Here is a 24,767-nt window from a genome sequence, read left to right as displayed (position 1 = left end):
CCTTAACACCAAATGCATGAGTTAAGGGCCTGGGTGAGTAAAATTGAAAAGAGAAATGTAGCATTTGGCTTTAAATGGAAAAGTGGGTTAGAATGGGGAAACTTTAGTAAACTTCGTGCAACCTTCATTTTTAACTTCTATTCCAGTGCTTAATTTGTAGGCACTGAATGCAGTATTTTCACTTGTGCATCTTTGTGTAGGCAATGGAGCATCTGCAAACATTCATTGCAGACTGTGATCGTCGAACAGAGCTAGCAAAGCAGCGTTTGGCAGAAACACAGGAAGAATTGTCAGCAGAAGTGGCTGCAAAAGCTAATAAGGTTCATGAGCTTGCGGAGCAAATTGGCAAGAAGTTAGCACGTGCAGAACAGTTAGGTGCAGAAGGTCTTGTTGAAGACAGTATGAAGTTGATGGAGGAGGTATGTATTATGTTTACATATTGTCTTATGTAAATACAAAAAATAAACACCCTCAAATTCTTTATACCATTCTGTTAAACAGCAGAAATTTCATAACTTGTTGGGAATGATAAAAATAAGACTAATGTAGACACAGTTATTAAAATATTAACCATCGTCTTAACAATATGAACTTGTAAACGTACAATAATGTATTGGCTTATCTTGTAACAGGCAAATCAGTAACTGTATAAACTGGATTTCATTAATTACTTGCATTATTACCAGTTGACCAATTTTATGTTTTGTCTGAGGAATGTGAGTATTGATTATATTTTTAGTTCCTTTCTGTTACGATTTTATTGAAATTATTAGGTGGTAACTTGATTGTTTTAGATAACCATGATACTCATGGTTTATTAGCCAGACCTGGTTATTGTTCCTCACAGATAGAAGACCTGAGAAAGAAGAAAAGTGCTGCTGAGAGCGAATATCGCAATTCGATGCCTGCTAGTAGTTACCAGCAACAGAAACTCAGAGTTTGTGAAGTATGTTCAGCTTACCTTGGAATACATGATAACGATCGCAGATTGGCAGATCATTTTGGTGGAAAGTTGCACCTTGGTTTCATTAAAATTCGCGAGAAGCTTGCTGAATTAGAGGTGAGTAAAAGTACCTGTAATAACACAGAATTTAGATTTAATTTTTTATGTTGTTAAAACATTGTTTTTGAAAGGTATTAATTCTGCCTCTGGTTTTAAGAATTAAAATAATAGAGTGTCTTAGCTGAAATGTAGAAAGAGACACAGACTTTCTGTGCAAATACGAATAATGAATATTGGCAGGAAATAATTGTAATGTATTAGGGACTGTTTTGATGAAAGTGGAAAAGATTGTGGTAAAGGATCATAATGTTGCTATAAGTACTGTATTATCAATATAGATATTGCAATTGTAAATTACAGTTCTACAAAAGTGTTGGTAATTGTTTCTTACACAAAACACATTAATTTTGGTCCACATTTGTAATTAGCAAATGAAATGTAGAATGCTTGTGAAGAAAGTGTAAGTACACTAAGGACAGATAAAGCATAGTAGTGTTTAATCAGGGACTACTCCATTCCTAAAAGATAGAACAGTTGGAGGGAATGAGTGCTGTAAATACAAAATATCCACATCACCTAAGAAATGTATACAAAATGATACTGCAGGACAGAAAACTACAGTAAGAAAATGAAAATGCTGGCTACATGTTTTTCCTAATACTTCCTTCCTGGCTATACATCTAAGAGTTCAGCCAACAATTATTTGTGCTATGTTTGGTAACCCTCGAACTCTAAAGTTGAGGGCTAGTGTCTGTAGTTTGCCCTCTAACAACATAAGATCTGTATATACTTCATGGGAGGCGGTAGAAAATTATTATGAAGTGTTTAAATCTTAAATGTTTAGACTGTGAAGGCGGTAAATATGTTGACAAAGTGCCAGCATGACGAGTTCTTTTTTTTTTTGGGGGGGGGGGCAGATTGATAGAAAGATTGGTCTCACTATAAGAACTGTTGAATATAGGAAGAGGAGCATAAAATTGATATTCAAAGAGGAAGTAAGAAACTAAACAAGATATCAGGAAATTTCAGACCTAGGAAGGAAACAAGATAGCCAACTTCTCACCCTTGATTCCATTATCCGCGAGTTTTCAAATCTCTTGATTCTCTATTGTATTATGCTCGGACTCTTAACACACACATTTTCATCTTCAGTTTGCAGTAAAAGTGTTTATCAAATGTGTTTGTTTTATAATACAAATCACATAGAAAGTGGTACTTCGTACTGTCTGGTTTGATCATGTAGTTAAGTATAATAGAAGAAAGTGTAATTAAAACACATAGTTTTGTGGAAAGGAGGATCATTGCACAGAAAATGAAACCTAAAGAAATAAAATGACGACATAGGCTCCTTGTCAATATCACTCTACAAAATTCACAAATAATGTGAATCCCCTGAGGATACTTTTAAGTAATAAATCCTTTAATGAAATTTACATTGTGCTTCTTTGTAAGGCCCGTCATATCTGGTTTATTTCCTTAAGTTTGAACTAGAATGCTTAGCTTTCTCCAGCACCATATCACCTACTGCAGATTCTAGTATCATGATATTTATATTATGCTCCTTTATTGTAGTTTGTGTGCAGTTGCCAGAATGCAGTGTTTCTGCTATTTTCCCTGCTTAGTTTGTTGACTTCTTGTAGTCATGAGTTTCATTTGATCCATAATGATATATTGACCATGACTTTGCAGATACTTAATTTCTGCAGCTGTCTTGGATAATGCTGGAAGTAAGATTCTCAAGTGTAATATTAGGTTCTCACAAATAGGAAGAGTTGCTTCAAAAACCCCCTCCGTATGTTCCGGCTGGAGCAGTCTGATATCACAGTTTTTTGAGTGCGTGTGCGCACGCGTGGTGCATGTGCCTCAATGTGTAACAAGCCTTTCAGTTAAGCCTGTCTACAACTCAGCGGGTTAATTTTGTAGTGAGTAGCAAACTATCCTTTCCATAATTTGTCGATATTCCAACCTTTACTTTACATTGTTTTATTCATCTGTAATCGTACAGGAAATACTTCTGTACAAGACTTTCTTAACACAGGAGTAGCTCCTGTCTTGTCAGTCGTTTACAAAGCAGTAGACGTAAATTTCACAGATCATTGCATAACAGGAAAATGACATGAATCAAAATTTGGATTCTTTTGCTTTTTCTTCATGGATTGCTCCCAGCAATACACTAAGAGCATTTACTGTGGGCATGCTGTGCTAGTCAGTTCGGGTTCAATGATTTATAGAAAAAGCCAATGCAAGTACTTCACTTTGTCAAAGTTACTGCGGTCACCATCCAACCTTGAAGATACGTGGTGTCCCTCGGTGTACTTGCCACGTGCAAAAATGTGAAGCTGAAAAGCGATGGTGCTCCCATAATTATTAAATTATTTTGTTTATAGGCCTCAAGCATCATTCATCAACAAGGTAGTGGTAGGGTTACACACAACTTTAGTGGAGTTACACATAACACCATGACTTTCCTTATCTTAAGACATCTAGGAATGTTGTTACATCCCACTTGTATTAGGCTTGTTGCTCTGTTTCTATTAGTTTACAAGTTTCTCACTGACCTATGTGGATGTAAAAGTGCTTGTAATTTTCATTTGTCAGTTGAATAGATTGGATTCTAATATTTATATAAAGCCCTGTGTAAGTATATAATGAGTTACAAGCAATAACTGAACACTATTAGGTACAAAGTTGATTTGCTTGTAATATAGTGCCACAGCTTAACTTCTTTTATGCACAAAGTTAATAATATGCTACAAATTACCATAAGGCAATTTTAACCCTTTCAAGTTTGTGGAAGACAAGGCCTTTATGTTCACTTGCAAAATTATTCAAAAGGACCACTTAAAGATGGAGTCTTGTCTTACCTGACCCATTCCTTCATAATTCCATCGGTAAGCAAAATGGCTGTGTTTGCGAAAGTCCTGTCAAATGGCATAATGCAAGTTGTTAACATTGTTAGAATTTGTAAAACCCTTTTACTAGCCTGCTGTGTTAGACGTATTATCTTAAGATGCCTTTAATGGAATCCTTCAGACATAGTACCACTATTAGATGTCTGTGCGGGTACAAAAAATTGCTATCCATATTCTCAACTTCCATACATGGCCAGCTCCATAGATTTTGTTAGCCTGTGTGAAAACTTAAAGATGCAAGAGACAGGTTTAGTGAAAGTATATGTTTGGACATTTATCTTCACATGCAGTACATATTTGCAGCATATAACAGAGACAAAGAAACACACACATCTCACTGTACACTCGATAACAGTTCACTGCAGTGTTAGACAGTGGTGTGTGATATGTGACAACCTATTTAGCCTTTAGACAGTGGAAATACAGGCCTCACCTACAGCAAAGCCTTACTAAGTAAATCAATGAAAAAGCATGACGTACATAAATGTCAAAATTTAAGTTAATGATAGCAACTGAGGATTTGTTCCATTGCAAAAGGAATATGGAAAGTATGTAGTGTTGAAGTGCAAAGAAGTGCTGTGGAAACCATGAAATGTCAAGTATCACAATAAAAGTGCACCTGAGGATGCAGGAAAAGTTATTGGTAAAGCAATGCATGTGCCAAAACTAAAATGTATAGCCATTTTCTTTAAGATTTGTTCAATCATTTAAGTCAAGAATTTGAAATCTGATAATGGCATTAAACTAAAGTAGTATATTTTTACTGTCTCAGAAGCCATATCACGCTCTAGTCTGTTTCCTCTTTTCATTCGCTTGTGAAAAAAATTTGTCCAGCAATGTACCTCTTGTTATGGCTGACTTTGTCAACAAATTATACATCAGAATGAAGGCAGCCACTGCACGAGTGCTAGCCATGCTTTTTAAGAGTGGTAAAGTGGGCAAGAACTGAACTGACATCAAACAGAAGTGACCAGTGCCTAATGGTGTACAGTGAGCAGACGTCTTCAGAGGCAGAAGCTGCACACAGTGGATATGTGGCATATGTGTGGGCAGTTTTTGGCCCTTTTGTCAATGTAGGGGTCCATTTCTGATCTAAGAAACAGAGATCTTTCAGCTAAGAAAGAAAAAATAAATAAATAAATGAATTATGACAATATTTTATGTTTAAAAGTTGTCTACATTATGAACTGATACAAAATCAACACTTGATCTTCTACAGCAATAGTAGTCCCCTGATGTCATTCCTCATTTCTGAGACAGAAATTGCATTTGCATCGTTGATTCAGTGTAGTATGTTCATCATCTAGGTAAAATGAAAGAACACTGTTATGTTATCTGCTGGCAATAGGCAAGGAGAATTGGCAACACAGCCATGGAGACAATGGCAGTACTAGTCATAGCTCGGATACAATAATTTCAGTGCAAGACCTGTAGCAATCAGCACAGATGAGTACATAGTTATCAGCAGCATTGGTGGTGTTACTGCTGTACAACATGGAAGTTCGTAGGACAGTGAGTGACTTAGCATGTTAATGCTTTGTTGAAAATGTATATAAATTATCAGTGCCTATTTCGCATGTCCGTTGTACATTAGTGAAAAATAGATATGGTTGGCTATCGAGAAGATGTGCTTTCCAACACATCAAAACCACAATTTATAGCTCCAGACAGTTTTGAAAGCACTTTCATTTATTTTAGCAAAAGGGATAAGTTAGATATCAGATAGTTACTGGAACACAGTTAAATATGAAAAAGTAGATGAATAGTTCATGCAGTCCAATTTAGTCGCTTCATCTCCAAAATAAGCTTTGAATGGTTGCTTCCATATGATCTTAATATCAGTATTTATTGATAATGCCTTCAACACCAACAGAGACAAGCTAATGATTGTAGATCCACGGAAGGAGGAGTGCTGGTGAAGGATGCCATGCTGCTTTCCTCAAGTCAACACTGCTAAATCATGGTCTAGATCCTGAAGATTAAAGTATGTGGATGGGCAGTCTATATTTTACTTATTCTTCATTTATTACAGTGTGTTTTTCTCAGCAGTACTGCTGTAGGTATTTCTGGTAGCTGAGGAACTGTTAGGCCATTTATGCTGACGTAGCAATATTTCAAGTTGGAAGGCGCACGTGGCAGAAACTAAGTTAACACTGCCACTAGCAAGCAGTCTTTGCTATTTTGAAAGACTCACCCAAGGTGATAAATTTTAGCACTTCATTTGTCATCAGTTTCATAATACTGGAGATTAATTTCCAGTAAGACATTAGATTTTATAATTGATTTTTCCAACTTTTTCTCGCACTTCATTCATGCAGAACTTCAGGGTGTACACAACCCGGGACAGCCGGGAGATCTGGGAAAAACTCAGGAATTTTTTCATCTGGGAGAAAACCAGGAAAAACCCAGGAACGGTTGTTTAGGAACCCAGGAATTTTTGTTTTAGTTTTCAGTTAAATTTTTATGATTTTGACTGGTAAGAACCAATATTCTAACAAAGGATGTTATTGTATCCTGCTACTGCAAAATAATACTGCAGCAAAAAAACATGAATGGAAAAAACACAACTCAAGTTGCAAAGGAAATGCGCCGTATACAACAACAAAACAGCGCTCATACAAGTGTCTGCCAACAGTAAAGTGTGTCAAAGGCTTTAGGAACACTATGCAATGCTTTATAACAACAAATTGCCTCCGATCAGCTTGACGAGACAACTGTTTAAATTAGATTCGTTTCAACAATTGCGGACGGGCTCTTCTGCATGCGCAGTTGAGTAGCATATGAGTAATACCTTCTCCCGCTTCTGGTTACAGAAGTGTGACTGGGCACCACTACTTAATATTGCCCCTGTACGGAAATATCGTAGATCCGGGGCTGATGCACAGAGCAGTCAGAGTTGTGGTGGGAAGGAGGGTCATCTCCACGTGACCTATGTTTACGTTTGGTGATTTTGTTGTTTCCTCTTTGTTTATTGCTCTCACATTAAATGATAACAAAACAGATTTTTGTGGCCGGGAGCTATCAAATGAATTAAAATACGTTCGCATAATTACGCAGGCTAAAATGTGTTAATAGTTTCAGATTTTATTTCCACCTTTCTGACAGTCAAGCATTAATGACCTTACAGAACAATGAAGTTATTTTTGCTGGTTTGCTAAAGAGATTTGGCTTTTATTAATCCTTTCTGCTGAGGCAGTCAATTTATTTGAAACGAAGTGTTTAATTTCACACTATTGGCTAGTTTCAACTGTTCGCTGCATATCAAGTGCACATATGGCATTATGCTATTATAAAGGAGCAAACATGAGTACTGGTACTCAAAGAAAATTTACATGCGGATGTGCATTTTAAGTCGAATTATGCATTTTAGTATGGTTCGCGAAATCCTGACACTCCTGAAGTATCCTTTGATGTCTTGATTCTTTTATGACATAATGTAAGATCTTTTAATGTTTTACACATACAAACATATGGGCTTCCTGCGTCATCGTAGCTGCGCAAGTGCGGTGATGCCAGTTATCTGGTGCTTTCTTGCAACTGCTGAAATGAACCTATTTCTAACAGGTCACGGGAAAATATTGCGAATGGTGGTTTGAAAAGCCTTACATTCAAAGCAGATTCCCTTTTACGCAAGATGAACAATGTGCGAGAATGTACGATGCATTTCTTAAATCACAAAGCCTTTGACTCTCATTTTAAAATAAACTCTTCGAGGAAGACCATGTACAAGAATTCCGAGCGCAGAAGATCAGACATTTGCGTCGTTATTAAAAATTTTACTGGCATATTTGTGTGATGTATCTTGAAGTGTAATGCACGCAAAAAAGATCAACATACATGGAAGCTTAGCGTCTCTTCCAACTTATTAATCTTAGAGACCAATATTATATGTGAATGCTATGTATATTAATTTAAGCCATTAACTTTTCTTATTTCTGTATTCGCTCCACTTAAGAGTGATCTTGCTATTGACTTACTACATCACGTGTCCTATTGCTGTCATCAGCTGGCGAGATCACGTGAATGAGCTATGACCCTTACAAAAGTGCATCGCAATCTCTATTTCAATGTTTTGGAAAGTGACATGCGTTGTTTGGTGGAATTAAAATTTATACCTTCGTAATACGAAAATATGCAGCGTACATGTTGTTGCACATCAAAGGTCTTTCAAAATGTGTTTTTCCGCCTGTGTTTAGTTTTCTAAATTGCCATGCAATTCTACGTATAAAAAACCATAAATATTCTAAGGATTGATGACTTTTACAGTGCCGAGAAAGAGTATACTGTCACTTAACATGGATAAAGTGTATTTTCACCCTGGAGAAAGTGTATTTTTAACTAGAAAATCTGGGATTTCTTTTCCTTGTCCACGTATACACCCTGAGTGTCTTTCTTTCGTCCTTTAGGAACCATATTAAAAGTAAAGGTTTTGCCACCCCTGAAGACCTGTTGTGCTAGATGGTAGTTAGATTGCTCCTCCCCACCATAGAGTGGGCTCTGATTCTATATCTGCGTTTGCAAATATTTGAAGGTAGCTGTGACCAGAAAACTCTTCAGTCTTGTCGGCAAAGTCATTTTACCTCCTGAAGTGTATTTACATGGGCATTAAAATAAAAAACTTTTCATTGTGCAATATTTTTAAAACTCATCAGGGTGGACTGTTTCCATCATTACTTCACTTGACTTGTTTAGAGACTCGCTGTCATCATCAAAATCATTGTCACTCATTTCACTTGGATATTCCTCTAAAAGCTCTACAATGTCTTCCATAGAAAGCTTTGTACTTCAAAAAGTAGCCATTTTCTGCCTACTAACTTGGATGTAATGATTAAAATCTTTCTCCCAAGACAACTGTTAGTCACTCCCAAGGCTTCCCTAGATAGCAGTATTGTGCAGAATTGTTGCCTACCACAGTCTGAGCTACAAAAACACGTGTCGAATGAGGCTCAACACTGGAGTGGGAAACAAAATTTCCAGTGTCAAACACCACTCGCCTTTGAAGTTGAAAGGGTTAATAAGGGTGCCAAGTAGGGTGCAGGGAGTGTCATGGAACACTGGAGGGCTTTCTGCAGCAGCTCAGAGATTGTGGTGTGGGCTGAAAGAGTGAGAGATCGGCAGTCGTGTAAGAGACTGCTGACACACAAGAAGATTCTGTTGTGTTACCTGCCCATTCGATTTTTCATAGCAAGTGACAATGCTCCTCAGTGTGCTTGCCCATTTGATTGTTCAAAGTTAGCTAGTGCTCCACGAGCTTGAATAGCCTGTTCTAAAATAAGTCTGTTACTTTTGTGTGTGTTAAAAGTTTAGGTAAGCACTTCTGAGGCCATCATTTAACTCCACAATATTTCAGAAATTGGGTTTTGAAGTTAGATATTCTTATTGAGTACAGCGAAAATACGAAAAACATCTGAGGGAAGAATTTTCAAATGTTTTAAAGCTTATTACATATTCCAACATTTTTTTGTCAACAGTCAGTTAAGATGACTTTATCTCAGACAGAATTGCTGTAACTTCGAACCAGTGCAAGTTGACACACGTCTCGTTCGCTTTCTATCGAGTGTCCACATCTCCTTTCAGTGACTTCTGCAGCAGTTCTGAAAGCTAGAACATATAAGAAAGGTTGTAAGAGCTCAAAGAGAGTTCATTAATTGCTATGTTCTTCGTATCACTGATGTCTTCTAGAGCTGTGTGTTCAGCACAGTATTGATGTGCACTGAGTAAAAGTATCTCTTATATTGACTAAGTGCGCAGTAATGTTTGGACCTCGTTTGGCGACAAATGCAACATGTTGCACGCTGCTGACTAAATGGAATGATGATATCTTTTAGTTTGTGGCTAATATTGTCTCCCCTTTTTTTACTTCTTGAAATTTCTGTGGTGCACAAGTTTCCTTCTTCGCTGTTAATTTACTACACAATCACTCCCGTGCAGTTCATTTCGTGGTATGAATCACTCCATAGGTAGACTGTCACTGCCCTTCCTGCTTACCAGAGAACATTCCTCACCCCTCTAGAAACAGAATGAATTTGTTAAGCCAATGCATTTTGAATACACATTTAGTTTTTGGTATCATTATCTGAGACACCATCAGTCTGATATCAAACTTAGTTACACTTCACTCAACATGAATGAAATTATTTAATGCCACAGTTTTTAATATTTTGAAATATGCCTGAGGAGTTATATAAAAGAATGATCATGTGGTGCACACTTGGCATAGTTTAAGTGATATTAGATGCATAATGTCTCGGATAATGATGCCAAAAGCTAAATTTCTCTTCAAAATGCTACCTGAAGGTAAAATATCTTCGGTGACGAGATGGAAAATTCCACCCCACACCATCCTCCCGGCACCTGCCTCAAAATTTGGTGGGTCTCCAAGGAACCTGTATGTCTCTCTTAGTATTTAAGTCATTCCATATCAAACCATACAGACCATGTCACCCATCATCTCCAATTTTTGTGGAACTGTGCACATTTGCTTACACTTGTAACATAAGAATTTTTGCAAAATCATTTGCTCTAAGATGAAAACTTTCTAGTATCGAATTTTAAATGTAGTGATATTGTGATAACTGGGCTCTGCAAGAGTGTTAATAAAAATGGTACTTATCTACGTAATGTCCATAACCTTGATGTTTCCAAATCTTTTGATTTGGAATTTTTTCATGATAAGCATATACTTAAGACCTACAATTATTTAATCAGTAAAGTTACAAAGAACAGTACAAAAAATTTAATGTGTCACTTTCCAATTTCCGGAAAATGTACATGCATATTGAAAAAAAGCTTATATCACATTTCTCCAACTTTGTGGGAACTTGTAATTGGTCTTCAATAATTCCCAACACATTCCATGTTGTAATAAAGTAAAATTATTAATTGGTTTTCTGCAAATGGACACATGCATCTGAAATCGCAATACTTTGTGTTGTGATGGAAAAAAATAATTCTAAGAAAGATCATCCGTACCTGACACCTGCAGCTTCAGATTTTTACAAAACTTTCTCTACTTGTCACTTTCTGCATGGCAATGATAAATGAAATTTCTCCACATACTTCATACAGTTTTAAGGGAAAAATGGAAATTTTTACAAAAGTAAATGCTGCCACTGAAGTTAGTCATTTGGGTTGCATTACTTCAGATATGCTGATGATGGTAGAAAGTATTATATTTTCAACACATCATTCATATCTCAAACAGATGTCACAGTAGGGATATATATTTATTGTAAAAAAATTAATAACTATTCTTGACTTAGGGAATATAGATAATCAGCTTAAGCTGTTGTGGTCCAAACAATGATTTTTAAATGTGTAAAACAGTTTATGACTGCTGATACTAGTTCTATTTTTGTCGAAACTGATACTTCTTCAAAAAAGGAAGGAAAAAGCAGCAGCAGCACGAGTTTTTATGGATATTGGATGTTCATTTAACATATAACAACATTGTGCAGAAGATCATTGAAATCAGATTGACAACCTGTAGTAGGCTGCCTCAAGAAATTACAAAGCCAAAAGTTATAAATTTAATTGAAACATTTTAATTACATAGCTCTACTTTACCTAGGATGTCAAATTAGCATCTTTAAACAAAAATTATTCTAGCCACACCAATGTTAATTTAAAATGGAAACGTTCAGCAGTGGAGATCCCTGAAACTATAGATTAAACTTCTTAAGAGCATATCTGTTTTCATCCACTGTGACAAATAATGTTACCTTTATATCTTTTTTTCATTAAAGTAATACATTCTCCCTAATGATGTTAATTTAGGTATTCCAACAACATATAAAATGTTTTCCAAAGGCACAAAACAAGAAACATCCTCCTCAGGTCAAAAGAATGACACAGCTTGTCCAGGTGTGTGGAGAAAAAGTAGTTAAACATTTCTTTCATCACAGACTTTTCTGATGAAGGCAAAGTGCCACCTGTCATGTCCGCCTCCGGTAGCTGAGTGGTCAGCGCGACAGAATGTCAATCCTAAGGGCCCGGGTTAGATTTTCTCCGCTCAGGGACTGGGTGTTGTGTTGTCCTAATCGTCATCATCATCATCATCATCATCATTTCATCCCCATCGACGTGCATGTCGCCTAAGTGGTGTCAAATCGAAAGACTTGCACCAGGCGAACGGTCTACCTGACGTGAGGCTCTAGCCACACGACATTTCATTTTCACCACCTGTCATCAAAACAGCTGCTACAAAAGAATTTTCTTGAGGATGAGTGCATGTCCATTGTGAGGCATTTTCATTGAACGAAAAAATCAAGGAAGTCTTTTCAGAAGAAGTTACTCATCTAATCTCTAAAGAATCACAAGAAAGTGGTTTGTTATGGTGAAAATGCCTGCCTCCTAGTATTGTGCGGGTTATCAAATCTCTTATCAAGGTTTTTGCGTAGAAAATCTTCATTGACTTTTTCTAAGAACTGAAAAAAAATTTGCCAATATTAGCATAGCAGAAATCGTAAACACCAGATGCAGTAGTAGTTTGTGCATCATCCACTAGTTGAAGAGTAGCTCTTCTCAATATATGTTCTATATTAGGGGCATTTGAAAAGTCCATGCAAAAATAAAAAGTACTTAAGTGTTTGGGGTAAACCTTTTTATTTTTCGACATAGTCTCCTTTCAGGCTTAAACGCTTCGTCCAACGCTGTTCTAATATGTTGAGCCCTTCCGAATAATAGGAATTGTCCAAGTCTGCAAAATAGCTATTAGTTGCTGCAAACACCTCCTCATTTGAATAAAATCTTTGTCCGACCAGCCATCTCTTCAACTCGAGGAACAAATAGTAATCAGAGGGAGCGAAGTCTGGTGAATGGGGGGGGGGGGGGGGGGGGATGTGAAATGAATTGGAATCCTATTTCCATTAATTTTGCGAACACAACTGCTGAGGTGAGGTGTATGCTGGCGCATTGTCATGATGGAAAGACTTTTTTGCAGTCAAATTGCCGGCGTTTATAATATGCACCTGCTGAACGTCCTGCATTCCCCCCATCCGAGGAACCATGGACCTTGCCGTTGGTGGGGAGGCTCGAGTGCCTCAGCGATACAGATGGCCGTACCGTAGGTGCAACCACAACGGAGGGGTCTCTGTTGAGAGGCCAAACAAACATGTGGTTCCTGAAGAGGGGCAGCAGCCTTTTCAGTAGTTGCAGGGGCAACAGTCTGGATGATTGACTGATCTGGCCTTGTAGCAATCACCAAAATGGCCTTGCTGTGCTGGTACTGCGAACGGCTGAAAACAAGGGGAAACTACAGCCGTAATTTTTCCCGGGGAATGCAGCTTTACTGTATGGTTAAATGTTGATGGCGTCCTGTTGGGTAAAACAGTCCCCCATTCGGATCTCCGGGCGGGGACTACTCAAGAGGACGTCATTATCAAGAGAAATAAAACTGGCGTTATACGGATCGGAGCGTGGAATGTGAGATCCCTTAATCGAGCAGGTAGGTTAGAAAATTTAAAAAGGGAAATGGATAGGTTAAAGTTAGATATAGTGGGAATTAGTGAAGTTCGATGGCAGGAGGAACAAGACTTCTGGTCAGGTGAATACAGGGTTATAAATACAAAATCAAATAGAGGTAATGCAGGAGTAGGTTTAATAATGAATGAAATAGGCGTGCTGGTAAGCTACTACAAACAGCATTGTGAACGCATTATTGTGGCCAAGAGACACACGAAGCCCACGCCTACTGCAGTAGTAAAAGTTTATATGGCAACTAGCTCTGCAGATGAAGAAGAAATTGATGAAATGTATGATGAGATAAAAGAAATTATTCACATAGTGAAGGGAGACGAAAATTTAATAGTCGTGGGTGACTGGAATTAGTGTAGGAAAAGGGAGTGAAGGAAACATAGTAGGTGAATATGGATTGGGGGAAAGAAATGAAAGAGGAAGCCGTCTGGTAGAATTCTGCACAGAGCATAACTTAATCATAGCTAACACTTGGTTCAAGAATCATGAAAGAAGGTTGTATACATGGAAGAACCCTGGAGATACTAGAAGGTATCAGTTTATATAATGGTAAGACAGAGATTTAGGAACCAGGTTTTAAATTGTAAGACATTTCCAGGGGCAGATGTGGACTCTGACCACAATCTATTGGTTATGAACTGCAGATTAAAATTGAAGAAACTGCAAAAAGGTGGGAATTTGAGGAGATGGGACCTGGATAAACTGACTAAACCAGAGGTTGTACAGAGTTTCAGGGAGAGCGTAAGGGAACAATTGACAGGAATGGGGGAAAGAAATACTGTAGAAGAAGAATGGGTAGCTTTGAGGAATGAAATAGAGAAGGCAGCAGAGGGTCAAGTAGGTAAAAAGACATGGGCTAGTAGAAATCCGTGGGTAACGAGATACTGAATTTAATTGATGAAAGGAGGAAACACAAATGCAGTAAGTTAAACAGGCAAAAAGGAATGCAAACGTATCAAAAATGAGATTGACAGGAAGTGCAAAATGGCTAAACAGGGATGGCTAGAGGGTAAATGTAAGGATGTAAAGGCTTATCTCACTAGGGGTAAGATAGATACTGCCTGCAGGAAAATTAGAGAGACCTTTGGAGAAAAGTGAACCAGTTTTATGAATATTAAGAGCTCAGATGGACACCCTGTTCTGAGCAAAGAAGGGAAAGCAGAAATGTGGAAGGAGTATATAGAGGGACTATACAGCGGCAATGTTCTTGAGGGCAATATTATGGAAATGGAAGAGGAGGTAGATGATGATAAATTGGAGGTTATGATACTGCGTGAAGAGTTCGACAGAGCACTGAAACACCTGAGTCGAAACAAGGTCCCGGGAGTAGACAACATTCCATTAGAATTACTGACAGTCCTGGGAGAGCCAGTCCTGACAAAACTGTATCATCTGGTGAGAAAGATATATGAGACAGGCAAAATTCCCTCAGAGTTCAAGAATAATGTAATAATTACAATCCCAAAGAAAGCAGGTGTTGACAGATGTGAAAATTACCGAACTATCAGTTTAGTAAGTCACAGCTGCAAAATACTAACTCAAATTCTTTACAGACGAATGGAAAAACTGGTAGAAGCCGACCTCCGGGAAGAGCAGTTCAGATTCCGCAGAAATGTTGGAACATGTGAGGCAATACTGACCCTATGACTTAACTTAGAAGAAAGATTAAGGAAAGGCAAACCTACGTTTCTAGCATTTGTAGACTTAGTGAAAGCTTTTGACAATGTTGATTGGAGTACTCTTTCAAATTCTGACGTTGGCAGGGGTCAAATACAGGGAGCGAAAGGCTATTTACAATTTGTAAAGAAATCAGATGGCAGTTAGAGTCGAGGGACATGAAAGGGAAGCAGTGGTTGGGAAGGGAGTGAGACTGGGTTGTAGCCTATCCCCGATGTTATTCAATCTGTGTATTGAGCAAGCAGTGAAGGAAACAAAAGAAAAGTTTGGTGTAGGAATTAAAATGCATGGAGAAGAAATACAAACTCTGAGGTTCGCCGATGACATTGTAATTCTGTCGGACAGCAAAGGACTTGGAAGAGCAGTTGAACGGAATGGATGGTGTCTTGAAAGGAGGGTATAAGATGAACATCAACAAAAGCAAAACGAGGATAATGGAATGTAGTCAAGTCAGGTGATGCTGAGGGAATTAGATTAGGAAATGAGACACTTAAAGTAGTAAAGGAGTTTTGCTATTTGGGGAGCAAAATAACTAATGATGGTCGAAGTACAGAGGATATAAAATGTAGACTGGCAATGGCAAGGAAAGCGTTTCTGAAGAAGAGAAATTTGTTAACATCGAGTATAGATTTAAGTGTCAGGAATTCGTTTCTGAAAGTATTTGTATGGAGTGTAGCCATGTATGGAAGTGAAACATGGACGATAAATAGTTTCGACAAGAAGAGAATAGAAGCTTTTGAAATGTGGTGCTACAAAAGAATGCTGAAGATTAGATGGGTAGATCAAATAACTAATGAGGAGGTATTGAATAGATTTGGGGAGAAGAGGTGTGTGTGGCACAACCTGACCAGAAGGGATCGGTTGGTAGGACATGTTCTGAAGCATCAAGGGATCACCTGTTTAGTACTGGAAGGCATCGTGGAGGGTAAAAATCGTAGAGGGAGACAAAGAGATGAATACACTAAACAGATTCAGAAGGATGTAGGTTGCCGTAGGTACTGGGAGATGAAGCTTGCACCGTATAGAGTAATATGGAGAGCTGCATCAAACCAGTCCCAGGACTGAAGACGACGACGACAACAACAACAACAACAACAACAACAACAACAACAACAACATGCACCTGTAATAGTTTTGCCCTTTTCCAGATAGTCGATGAGGATCATCCCTTGCAAATCCCAAAAGACAGTCACCATAACCTTTCCGGCCGAAGAAATGGTCTTCGCCTTTTTTGGTGCACATTCTCCCTTGTTAACCCATTGTTTAGATTGTTCTTTGGTCTCAGGAGTACAGTAATGTATGTTTCATCCACAGTGACGAAACGACGCTTAAAGATCTGGAGATTCTTCCCGAACAGTTGCAAACCGTTCTTGCAGTACTTCACACAATTCATTTTTTGGTAGAGCATGAGCAATCGCTGAACCCATCTTGCGGAAAGCTTTCTCATGTCCAAATGTTTGTCAAATATACGTATCCGTTCATTCGAGATGCCCACAGCACTAGCAATCTCACGCACCTTGACTCTTCTGCCATCTATCACCATATCATGAATTTTATCAATGATTTCTGGAGTCGTAACCTCCACAGGGTGTCCAAAACATTCAGCATCACTTCCAATTGGCTGCTCCGAAAAATTTTAAACCACTTATAAACTGTTCTAATCGAAGGTGCAGAGTCACGGTAATGTTTATCAAGCTTCTGTTTAGTCTACTGAGGTGTTTTGCCTTTCATAAAGTGATGTTTAAATCACCATAAGAAATTCTTTTTTGTCCCTTTTTTGACAAAACATTAGACTTCCTTGATTCACACGAATGCCGAACACAAAGAAATAGACCAATATGGCTGAAACTTGGTGTGCGTTCTTTCCAAAGATGCTACTAACTAAACATGACCTCGATATGCGCCGGTGGTACCATCTCTCGGACTTTTCAAACACCCCTCGTAGTTCCTCCCAAACCATCACACACAGATTTACTGTGGCTAGTAGCAGAAAAGAATAGCTCAGCCTCGATAGAAAAATAGTTTTTGTACTCTAATTTTTAAAGCTTTTTCTATTTTTATATTGAGCAGCACATCCATCAGTGAAATAATGCGCTTTCTTCACTTGTGAGTAATGATCTTCCAGCCACTTAACCATGTTTCCAACGTTTACAAATCCTACATCATGTTGCATACCACAACTTGTAAAGCAGTGGTTCACTATTACCAATTTACTTTCTTCATTTACTACATAAACACTAACAGGGGTGGATTATAGAGCTGCTTCTTGTCCAGTGGTAACTCTGAATTTCATTCTGAATTACAAAACTGTAGTTTTCAGCAAAATCCGTTAACAAAATTGCTTTTTCTGGGGTTAGATTTTCTTTCGATTTTTTCAATAATTTTGACTGACAGGTGCTAATGAGTGTGGTTTAAGTGCACCTGTAATTTTGTTAACAACAAGACTATGTATTCAAACAACACTTCCAGGCTGCTTTACTAATTCTGCCTGATGATCTGTGTTTATCCATTGCCTGAACTCAATTTCATCATCAGTATCTTTGTAAGCTAATTTGTTGCAATAATTCTGACAATTTCACTGGGACACTTATCACAGTGATTAAGCATGCAGTCGAAGTTTCCAGTCACGTACAAGAAATTTTATAAGTTCTTTGTATGTTTCTTCAGTGTGATCTGCATCCAAAAGCAAAGGATGACTTTTTTATATACAAATTCTGAATGCTAATTGTCTTTTGCTCCTGGTAACACTAAAGAATATTCATCATTTTGGTAGAAATCAGTGACAGTCTTTACCATGTAATCAGCAATAACTTCCTGTTTTCAGTTTCCTTGCTTGTCGAACCACGTGCTCACTAACATTGAATTCTGATATGTTTTTGTTTGACTAAGTGGGTGGAGCTAAAATTAAATTTTAACTTGCACTAACTACTTTTCGTTTCATTAATATCATGGCTTCAAAATCATTGGCTTTCTTAACAATTTCATCATCAAATTTTTCTTCTGTATGGTCAGAATCTTCAATACTGCAATTGAATGCCCAACACACTTTCTTTCCAAACCATGTTTCATTTTTTCTAGCTTCTTTTTGCAGTATGAAGCCTAGCTGTGTTTTGGAATTGAGTGAAGTTTTAAGGGAGAGCACCCCAAATCATGTTCAGCTTTATTTGCATCCTCGGTACCTTGACTTTTTAGTTCTGATTTGTGAAATGTCAGTTCCGGCTCATCTGCACCACTTTCATTTCTATCACTGATGTCAGTTTTCTGTTAACAAATCTTACAGCATGTTGTGCACAGTTTTTGGTGTGGTTTTATATAGATTCTTTTAGCATTTAATGTTTTAGACAGACAAGCAAATTGGCCTCAAAGATTTTTTAATTGTTTGTGTTTTCCGAAAGGATCACAAGTTATTTGATGAATTACAAAAAACTTTTAAGCAAAGGTATCTGTGACGTCCACACATAGTAGCACTTTCTTGATCTTTCGGAACGATTTTTTTACTTAGGTATAGGTTGTCAGGTGACATGTGTTCTTAGTCATTTTCCAATAGTGTGTGAAACCATTTTCCATTGCAATTAGTTGAGCACTTCACTTGAAACATACTTTTTACAAGTGGACTGATAGGGCCACACCACAAACAGGTATGACCTGTCTCACGGAAAGACAGAGACCTGAGGCCAAATAGACTAATTGATGCTTGCCAGTTATTCTCAACAATGAATTTCAGTACTTGTTGCATTGTTCTCATGCCTATAAAGGTTTCACACAAGCCACTGCTGTCTAAAAACTTTATCACTGTGAGCAGGTGATTGGCTGAACAAACACACAAATTTTGTACATCAGTCTTTAAAACATCGCTGAATTAATCAAATGATAGGAAATAGATTTTCACACTTAGTTAACTTGCCTACCTGGAATGAATTATAGCTAGAGATGCTAATTTGATACTCGTCGGGCGCTGATAACCACGCAGTTGAGCGCCCCACAAACCAAACATCATCATCATCATCATCATCATCGTCATCATCATCATCATCATCATCTGATACTCGTGCACCTGAGACAGTGAATGGATGAACTTCAAATCACAGCAAAAAGTATTTTGTATTCAGATGTGTGTCAGCAGAAGACCCATTCAAATTTTTATCATATTAGAAAGCTTACAATCTGGGGATCATTCCCAGCGGATTGGAGAAATGATGTAAGCATTTTTCCATATCCTTCCAATTTTTATAAAATAGGAAGTTGACATATTAATATTTTTTTAAAATTTTCTTTGTAACTTCACTGCTTCAATAACTGGACATGTTAACTATATGCCTTAACTTCTGAAAAAAATTCAAAATCAAAGCTTCATAAACACTCAAGTTATGGTCATTATGTAGATAGTACCATTTTGCATTAAAATTCTTGCAGAGCCCAATTATCAGAATATCACTGCATTTAAAATTCGATATAGTCTTGTAGTTTAGTCTCCGATAAATTGTAGTCTGAGACCAAAAAGATTTTGCAGATTTTCCGATGTTATAAGCAAATCTGCAAAGTTTTGTGAAAATCTGAGATAGGGGTTACAAATCCTTGAATTATTGTGTGTTTTGACATGGAATGACCTTGCCCCTTTCTCACATAAGTTTTAACGAATTTGAAGTTGCTGTTTTGTATCTAGTGTAAGAACGCATCTTTTTACATGCAAAACAAGCCACTAAATCTGTGTTCCTCATTGCCATCAAATGCGAAACCAAATTTCTTCCAAATTGATTTCAGTTTGGCTTCTTGCATTGACGTGAAATAAGCTTGTTTCACCTTACAAGAAATTATGCACTTGGTGTCCATTTTATTACACCACTCTCACTGTTTACTGTAATGCATTCATTATGTAGTCATTCAGTCACTATAAAGTGTTAACTGAAGGTGGCAAAACTTTGCAACTCATACCTCTCAGATAACCATTGATCACATTTGTCATCCACAACATGCTTCAGACTGCACAGAACTTAGGGTCAGGGCAATGCATGGTCACTATGTGCAAGTCCCCTGGGTGCTTCTGAAGTGGTCTGTGGCCAGTAATTGTGAACAGGAACAAACTTCCAGGTTCCAGACTTTGTTTCCAGCTAATATTACACAGGTGTACAGTGCTGATTAATGCACTCTTGTTCAGTGTCTGCAGGTGACAGTTCGACAATAATCATAAATGATTTACTGTACTTTAATTTTTAACTACAAAGCAATTGTTATTGTGGGCATCCACAAAACGTGCTTTACTGTTGATACCTACATGTGCTGCACAGTCATCTAACCATGATTGTCGTTCAATAAATGTTTCTTTGTTCAGTAGCTGTATCTCATTGTTAGATGATTTTTTTATGTTTGTTTATAAAACTGCATTGTGATTACATGGAAACACATCAAAATTTAGTGGCTGAAATTAGTTTATATCAAGTTACATTGTTAGTTGTATTCTTAGGAAGTAAACTTTTCATTAAGAGGTGTGTCTAGGTAGTATGACTACATTGAAACTCCATTGTAAAAAGAGTTGTTATTGTAGTAACATGCTGAACTCGAGATTATTGGATCTTTCTTTGGCTTAGTTATTAGGTTAGTTGTGTGTCAACATCTACAATACTAATCAGTTGCAAAGAGTGTGGTTTATGAAGATGGTGGCTCAAGTAGGCACAGCCGTCACAGGGATGCTACTTTGTTAGAGTAGAAGCTGACACATTATTAGATATGTTTACCACCAACTCTTACTGTGCAGTGTTCAGTAAATGGAAGTTACGGAACTGATTAGAATATTGTTTTATTTGTTCACTCTGGTTGTTGCTAATAATAAAGAAGCAGTGTTTCTTAACAAAAACATCATATTATAATCACTGAATTAGGTAAACATAGCACTAAGTCTAAAAGATTTCCATTAAATGTATTCTGAAGACAATAATTCAAACATAAAACAGAGTGGTGGAAGGGATTTACAAATTATAACAGAACAGCTTGTGCTGGCTTTCCCAGTGTCAGGATTGGTATAAGCTGTTGGTGTGGCTTTTCTCACTGGTGGAATGGAAAAATTACAGGTCCACTGAACCAAGCTCTCTCTATCTTTCCAGTGGACAAGTATACATATAGGACCTATGGCCTGTCTTCTGTACTTGTCACTACTATCTGTTATATGAAGTGTTGTTACATATGTTTTATTATCCAATAATGGAAAAACTTAGAGTATTCTTCTTGTGGTGCCACCTAAATGGGCAGTCTAGTGATAATGGGTGAGATGGATGGTGGAGAAATTGGACATGGAGTGAGAAAAGGAAGTTCAGACAGGTTATTGGGAAAGTATTGAAGTGGAACAAGTAGTTGCGTTTATGGACAGTTTAGGAGATAACCTATATCATTGCAGTGGCTTAAATTTAATCAATATTATGTTCTTCAACATTGTGTTACTAGTGAAACACACTGAAATTTTATAATGAAGTAAAAATCTTTGTATAATGTAGCTTATGTACATTAGAACTTAAGTTTATAAACTTGTCTGTTTGTGACGCTCAATTATGTTTTTTCAAGTTCAGATTGTATCACTACAATCACACAATTTCCAGTGTTCTGAGTCATTAACAGACTTATGTTCACGATACCTTAATTCTAGGTTTTTCTTTTACTGGATTCCTTTACTCAAATTCTTTGTGATAGATCAGTGTGAAACATATTCCAGGAGGAAGCAGCTTCATTATTAATACAGTCAGTACAAAACATACGTTATATATATATACACACACCTAAAAACAAAGATGATGTGACTTACCAAATGAAAGTGCTGGCAGGTCGACAGACACACAAACATACACACAAAATTCAAGCTTTCGCAACAAACTGTTGCCTCATCAGGAAAGAGGGAAGGAGAGGGAAAGACGAAAGGATGTGGGTTTTAAGGGAGAGGGTAAGGAGTCATTCCAGTCCCGGGAGCGGAAAGACTTACCTTAGGGGGAAAAAAGGACGGGTATACACTCGCACACTGCCCTGAAATGAGATCCATCCTTCATGAAATCCTCCCCACTCCACCAAGAGTGTCTTTCTGCCGTCCACCTAACCTACGTAACCTCTTAGTTCATCCCTATGAAATCCCCAAACCCCCTTCCCTACCCTCTGGCTCCTACCCTTGTAACTGCCCCCGGTGTAAAACCTGTCCCATGCACCCTCCCACCACCACCTACTCCAGTCCTGTAACCCGGAAGGTGTACACAATCAAAGGCAGAGCCACGTGTGAAAGCACCCACGTGATCTACCAACTGACCTGCCTACACTGTGATGCATTCTATGTGGGAATGACCAGCAACAAACTGTCCATTCGCATGAATGGACACAGGCAGACAGTGTTTGTTGGTAATGAGGATCACCCTGTGGCTAAACATGCCTTGGTGCACGACCAGCACATCTTAGCGCAGTGTTACACCGTCCGGGTTATCTGGATACTTCCTACTAACACCAACCAATCCGAACTCCGGAGATGGGAACTTGCTCTTCAATATATCCTCTCTTCCCGTTATCCACCAGGCCTCAATCTCCGCTAATTTCAAGTTGCCGCCACTCATACCTCACCTGTCATTCAACAACATCTTTGCCTCTGCACTTCTGCCTCGACTGACATCTCTGCCCAAACTCTTGTCTTTAAATATGTCTGCTTGTGTCTGTATATGTGTGGATGGATATGTGTGTGTGCGCGAGTGTATACCCGTCCTTTTTTCCCCCTAAGGTAAGTCTTTCCGCTCCCAGGACTGGAATGACTCCTTACCCTCTCCCTTAAAACCCACATCCTTTCGTCTTTCCCTCTCCTTCCCTCTTTCCTGATGAGGCAACAGTTTGTTGCGAAAGCTTGAATTTTGTGTGTATGTTTGTGTTCGTTTGTGTGTCTGTCGACCTGCCAGCACTTTCATTTGGTAAGTCACATCATCTTTAAGTATATTTTTCCTTCGTGGAATGTTTCCTTCTATTATAACTATATGTTGACCTGCCAGCACTTTCATTTGGTAAGTCACATCATCTTTGTTTTTAGGTATATTTTTCCTACGTGGAATGTTTCCTTCTATTATATATATATATATATATATATATATATATATATATATATATATATAAAATTGTAGAAAGCATTTATGACTCCCCTTGGGGCCTTTGATTAATCTAATGTCACTGCATGCATTGTTTGTTGCAGAAAACTGTAGAAGGACGGAAACTGCAGATGCGCCAGTCATTGAAGGACAGAGATCGTGACCGTGAGAGCCGTGAGCGTGAAAGGCTCCGTGAAAGAGATCGTGAAAGGGAACGAGAGCGGGAGCGTGGTCTCAGTGGTGGCTCAAGTAGGCACAGCCGTGACAGGGAAAGAGAGCGGGAGAGAGACAGAGACAGAGAAAGAGACCGGGATCGAGACCGTGAGCGTCGTCACAGACACGGCAGCCGTTCTCGCAGTCGGGGAGATAAACGTTCACGCTCACGCTCAAAGTCTCACAGCTCCAGGTAGGGATCATATGTTTTCATGAACCCATGCATGCTGTAGATTAACATTCTAATAATAGAGTGCAATGGCAGAGGGGTGTACACAAAGTATAGTTTTGCACTGTACATTCAATTGAAAGTGAGTTGAAGTTTTTTTGTCTGCTCTTAGTGTCTTCTGGAGACATATGAAAAATTGTTTAAATTTTTAAATTTATTGTAGTTATTGCCTGCTATTTCTGAAAGAGGTTGCAGATCTAAAACAGTCAACAATAAGTGAAGTGTTGTAAAATAAAAATTTAAATTTTCCATTAAAGTGGGAAAAAATTTTCATCGCAAACCCTTATTGTACTGTACATCATTGGAATGCTTGTGGGAAGTGCTATAAAGTGGCACCTCTTCCATCATTTTAACTTAACTAGAAGAGTTTGCTACAGTAATTTCAAATTAGAGCAGTCTTTTGTTTATTGATAGTTTTTGACAACTTTGCATTGTCTTATTTTCAAAATGGGTTGATATATTTTAATATAGTTGGGTATTTTTAGCCTATGTGTAGGCTACCTCAATGCCAGATTTAATCAAAATTTGGGGCAAGAAATAAGATCAATGTCTTGTCTTGACTTAACATGGAATGACTCTTGATGTGCTGGTCAGGTGGGGAAAGATTTCAGTTAAAGGACTGAAACACATTTTTCTTGCAGATCACATCGGTCACGTAGCAGCAGTCGATCTAGACGTTCACACCGTTCCCGCTCTGGTGACAGGAAGGATAGATCACGTTCCCGTGACAGGAAAAGGGAAAATTATGAACATTCTTGACAGTTCCAGCACTAATTTTGGAGGACTATAGCTTTCTTAATTTCAGTTTTATTTTAAAGACACCATATACCAGTTGTTAATAATATTCATACATTTTTGTTACTGTTCAAAATAAATTAGTGTGCTAGTAGAGATTGTTTTCATTTGTTTGTTGACACGTAATGGCTGTTCACTGAATTTTGTTTCACCTGTATTACTGACTAGTAAACATTTGGATAAAAAAAATAGGTTAGTATAGTTGTTTCCTTTGATATAGTATTCCTTGTCTATTGTTTTCTCTCATAGCATAGCATTGATAATATGGTTTTCATGTTGTGGTTTCACCAGTCTTAGGAGGAAATATTTAGTTCATCAGTACCTGACAGTTACCTGAGGTTCAGACCAATCAGCAACTGTTTTGTCAAGAG

The 24,767-nt window shown here is 37.9% G+C and overlaps 1 protein-coding gene across 3 annotated transcripts in view; it reads left to right on the top strand.

Annotated features, from left to right (window-relative positions):
• LOC126162455 (putative RNA-binding protein Luc7-like 2) overlaps nucleotides 1-24,490 on the top strand; it is a 51,580-nt gene extending 27,090 nt beyond the window's left edge. For all 3 annotated transcript variants that reach the window (XM_049918980.1, XM_049918979.1, XM_049918981.1), the window contains 4 exons: nucleotides 201-419; nucleotides 848-1,060; nucleotides 23,264-23,565; nucleotides 24,243-24,490. In XM_049918980.1, the coding sequence (XP_049774937.1) occupies nucleotides 201-419; nucleotides 848-1,060; nucleotides 23,264-23,565; nucleotides 24,243-24,360 (852 nt within the window). In that variant the 3' untranslated portion in view covers nucleotides 24,361-24,490. The remainder of the gene's footprint in view (nucleotides 1-200; nucleotides 420-847; nucleotides 1,061-23,263; nucleotides 23,566-24,242) is intronic.
• Nucleotides 24,491-24,767: the final 277 nt, after the last annotated feature.

The sequence above is a fragment of the Schistocerca cancellata genome, chromosome 2, assembly GCF_023864275.1.
Source record: "Schistocerca cancellata isolate TAMUIC-IGC-003103 chromosome 2, iqSchCanc2.1, whole genome shotgun sequence".
NCBI classification, from domain to species: domain Eukaryota; kingdom Metazoa; phylum Arthropoda; class Insecta; order Orthoptera; family Acrididae; genus Schistocerca; species Schistocerca cancellata.
This window is presented reverse-complemented; position numbering and strand designations above follow the sequence as displayed.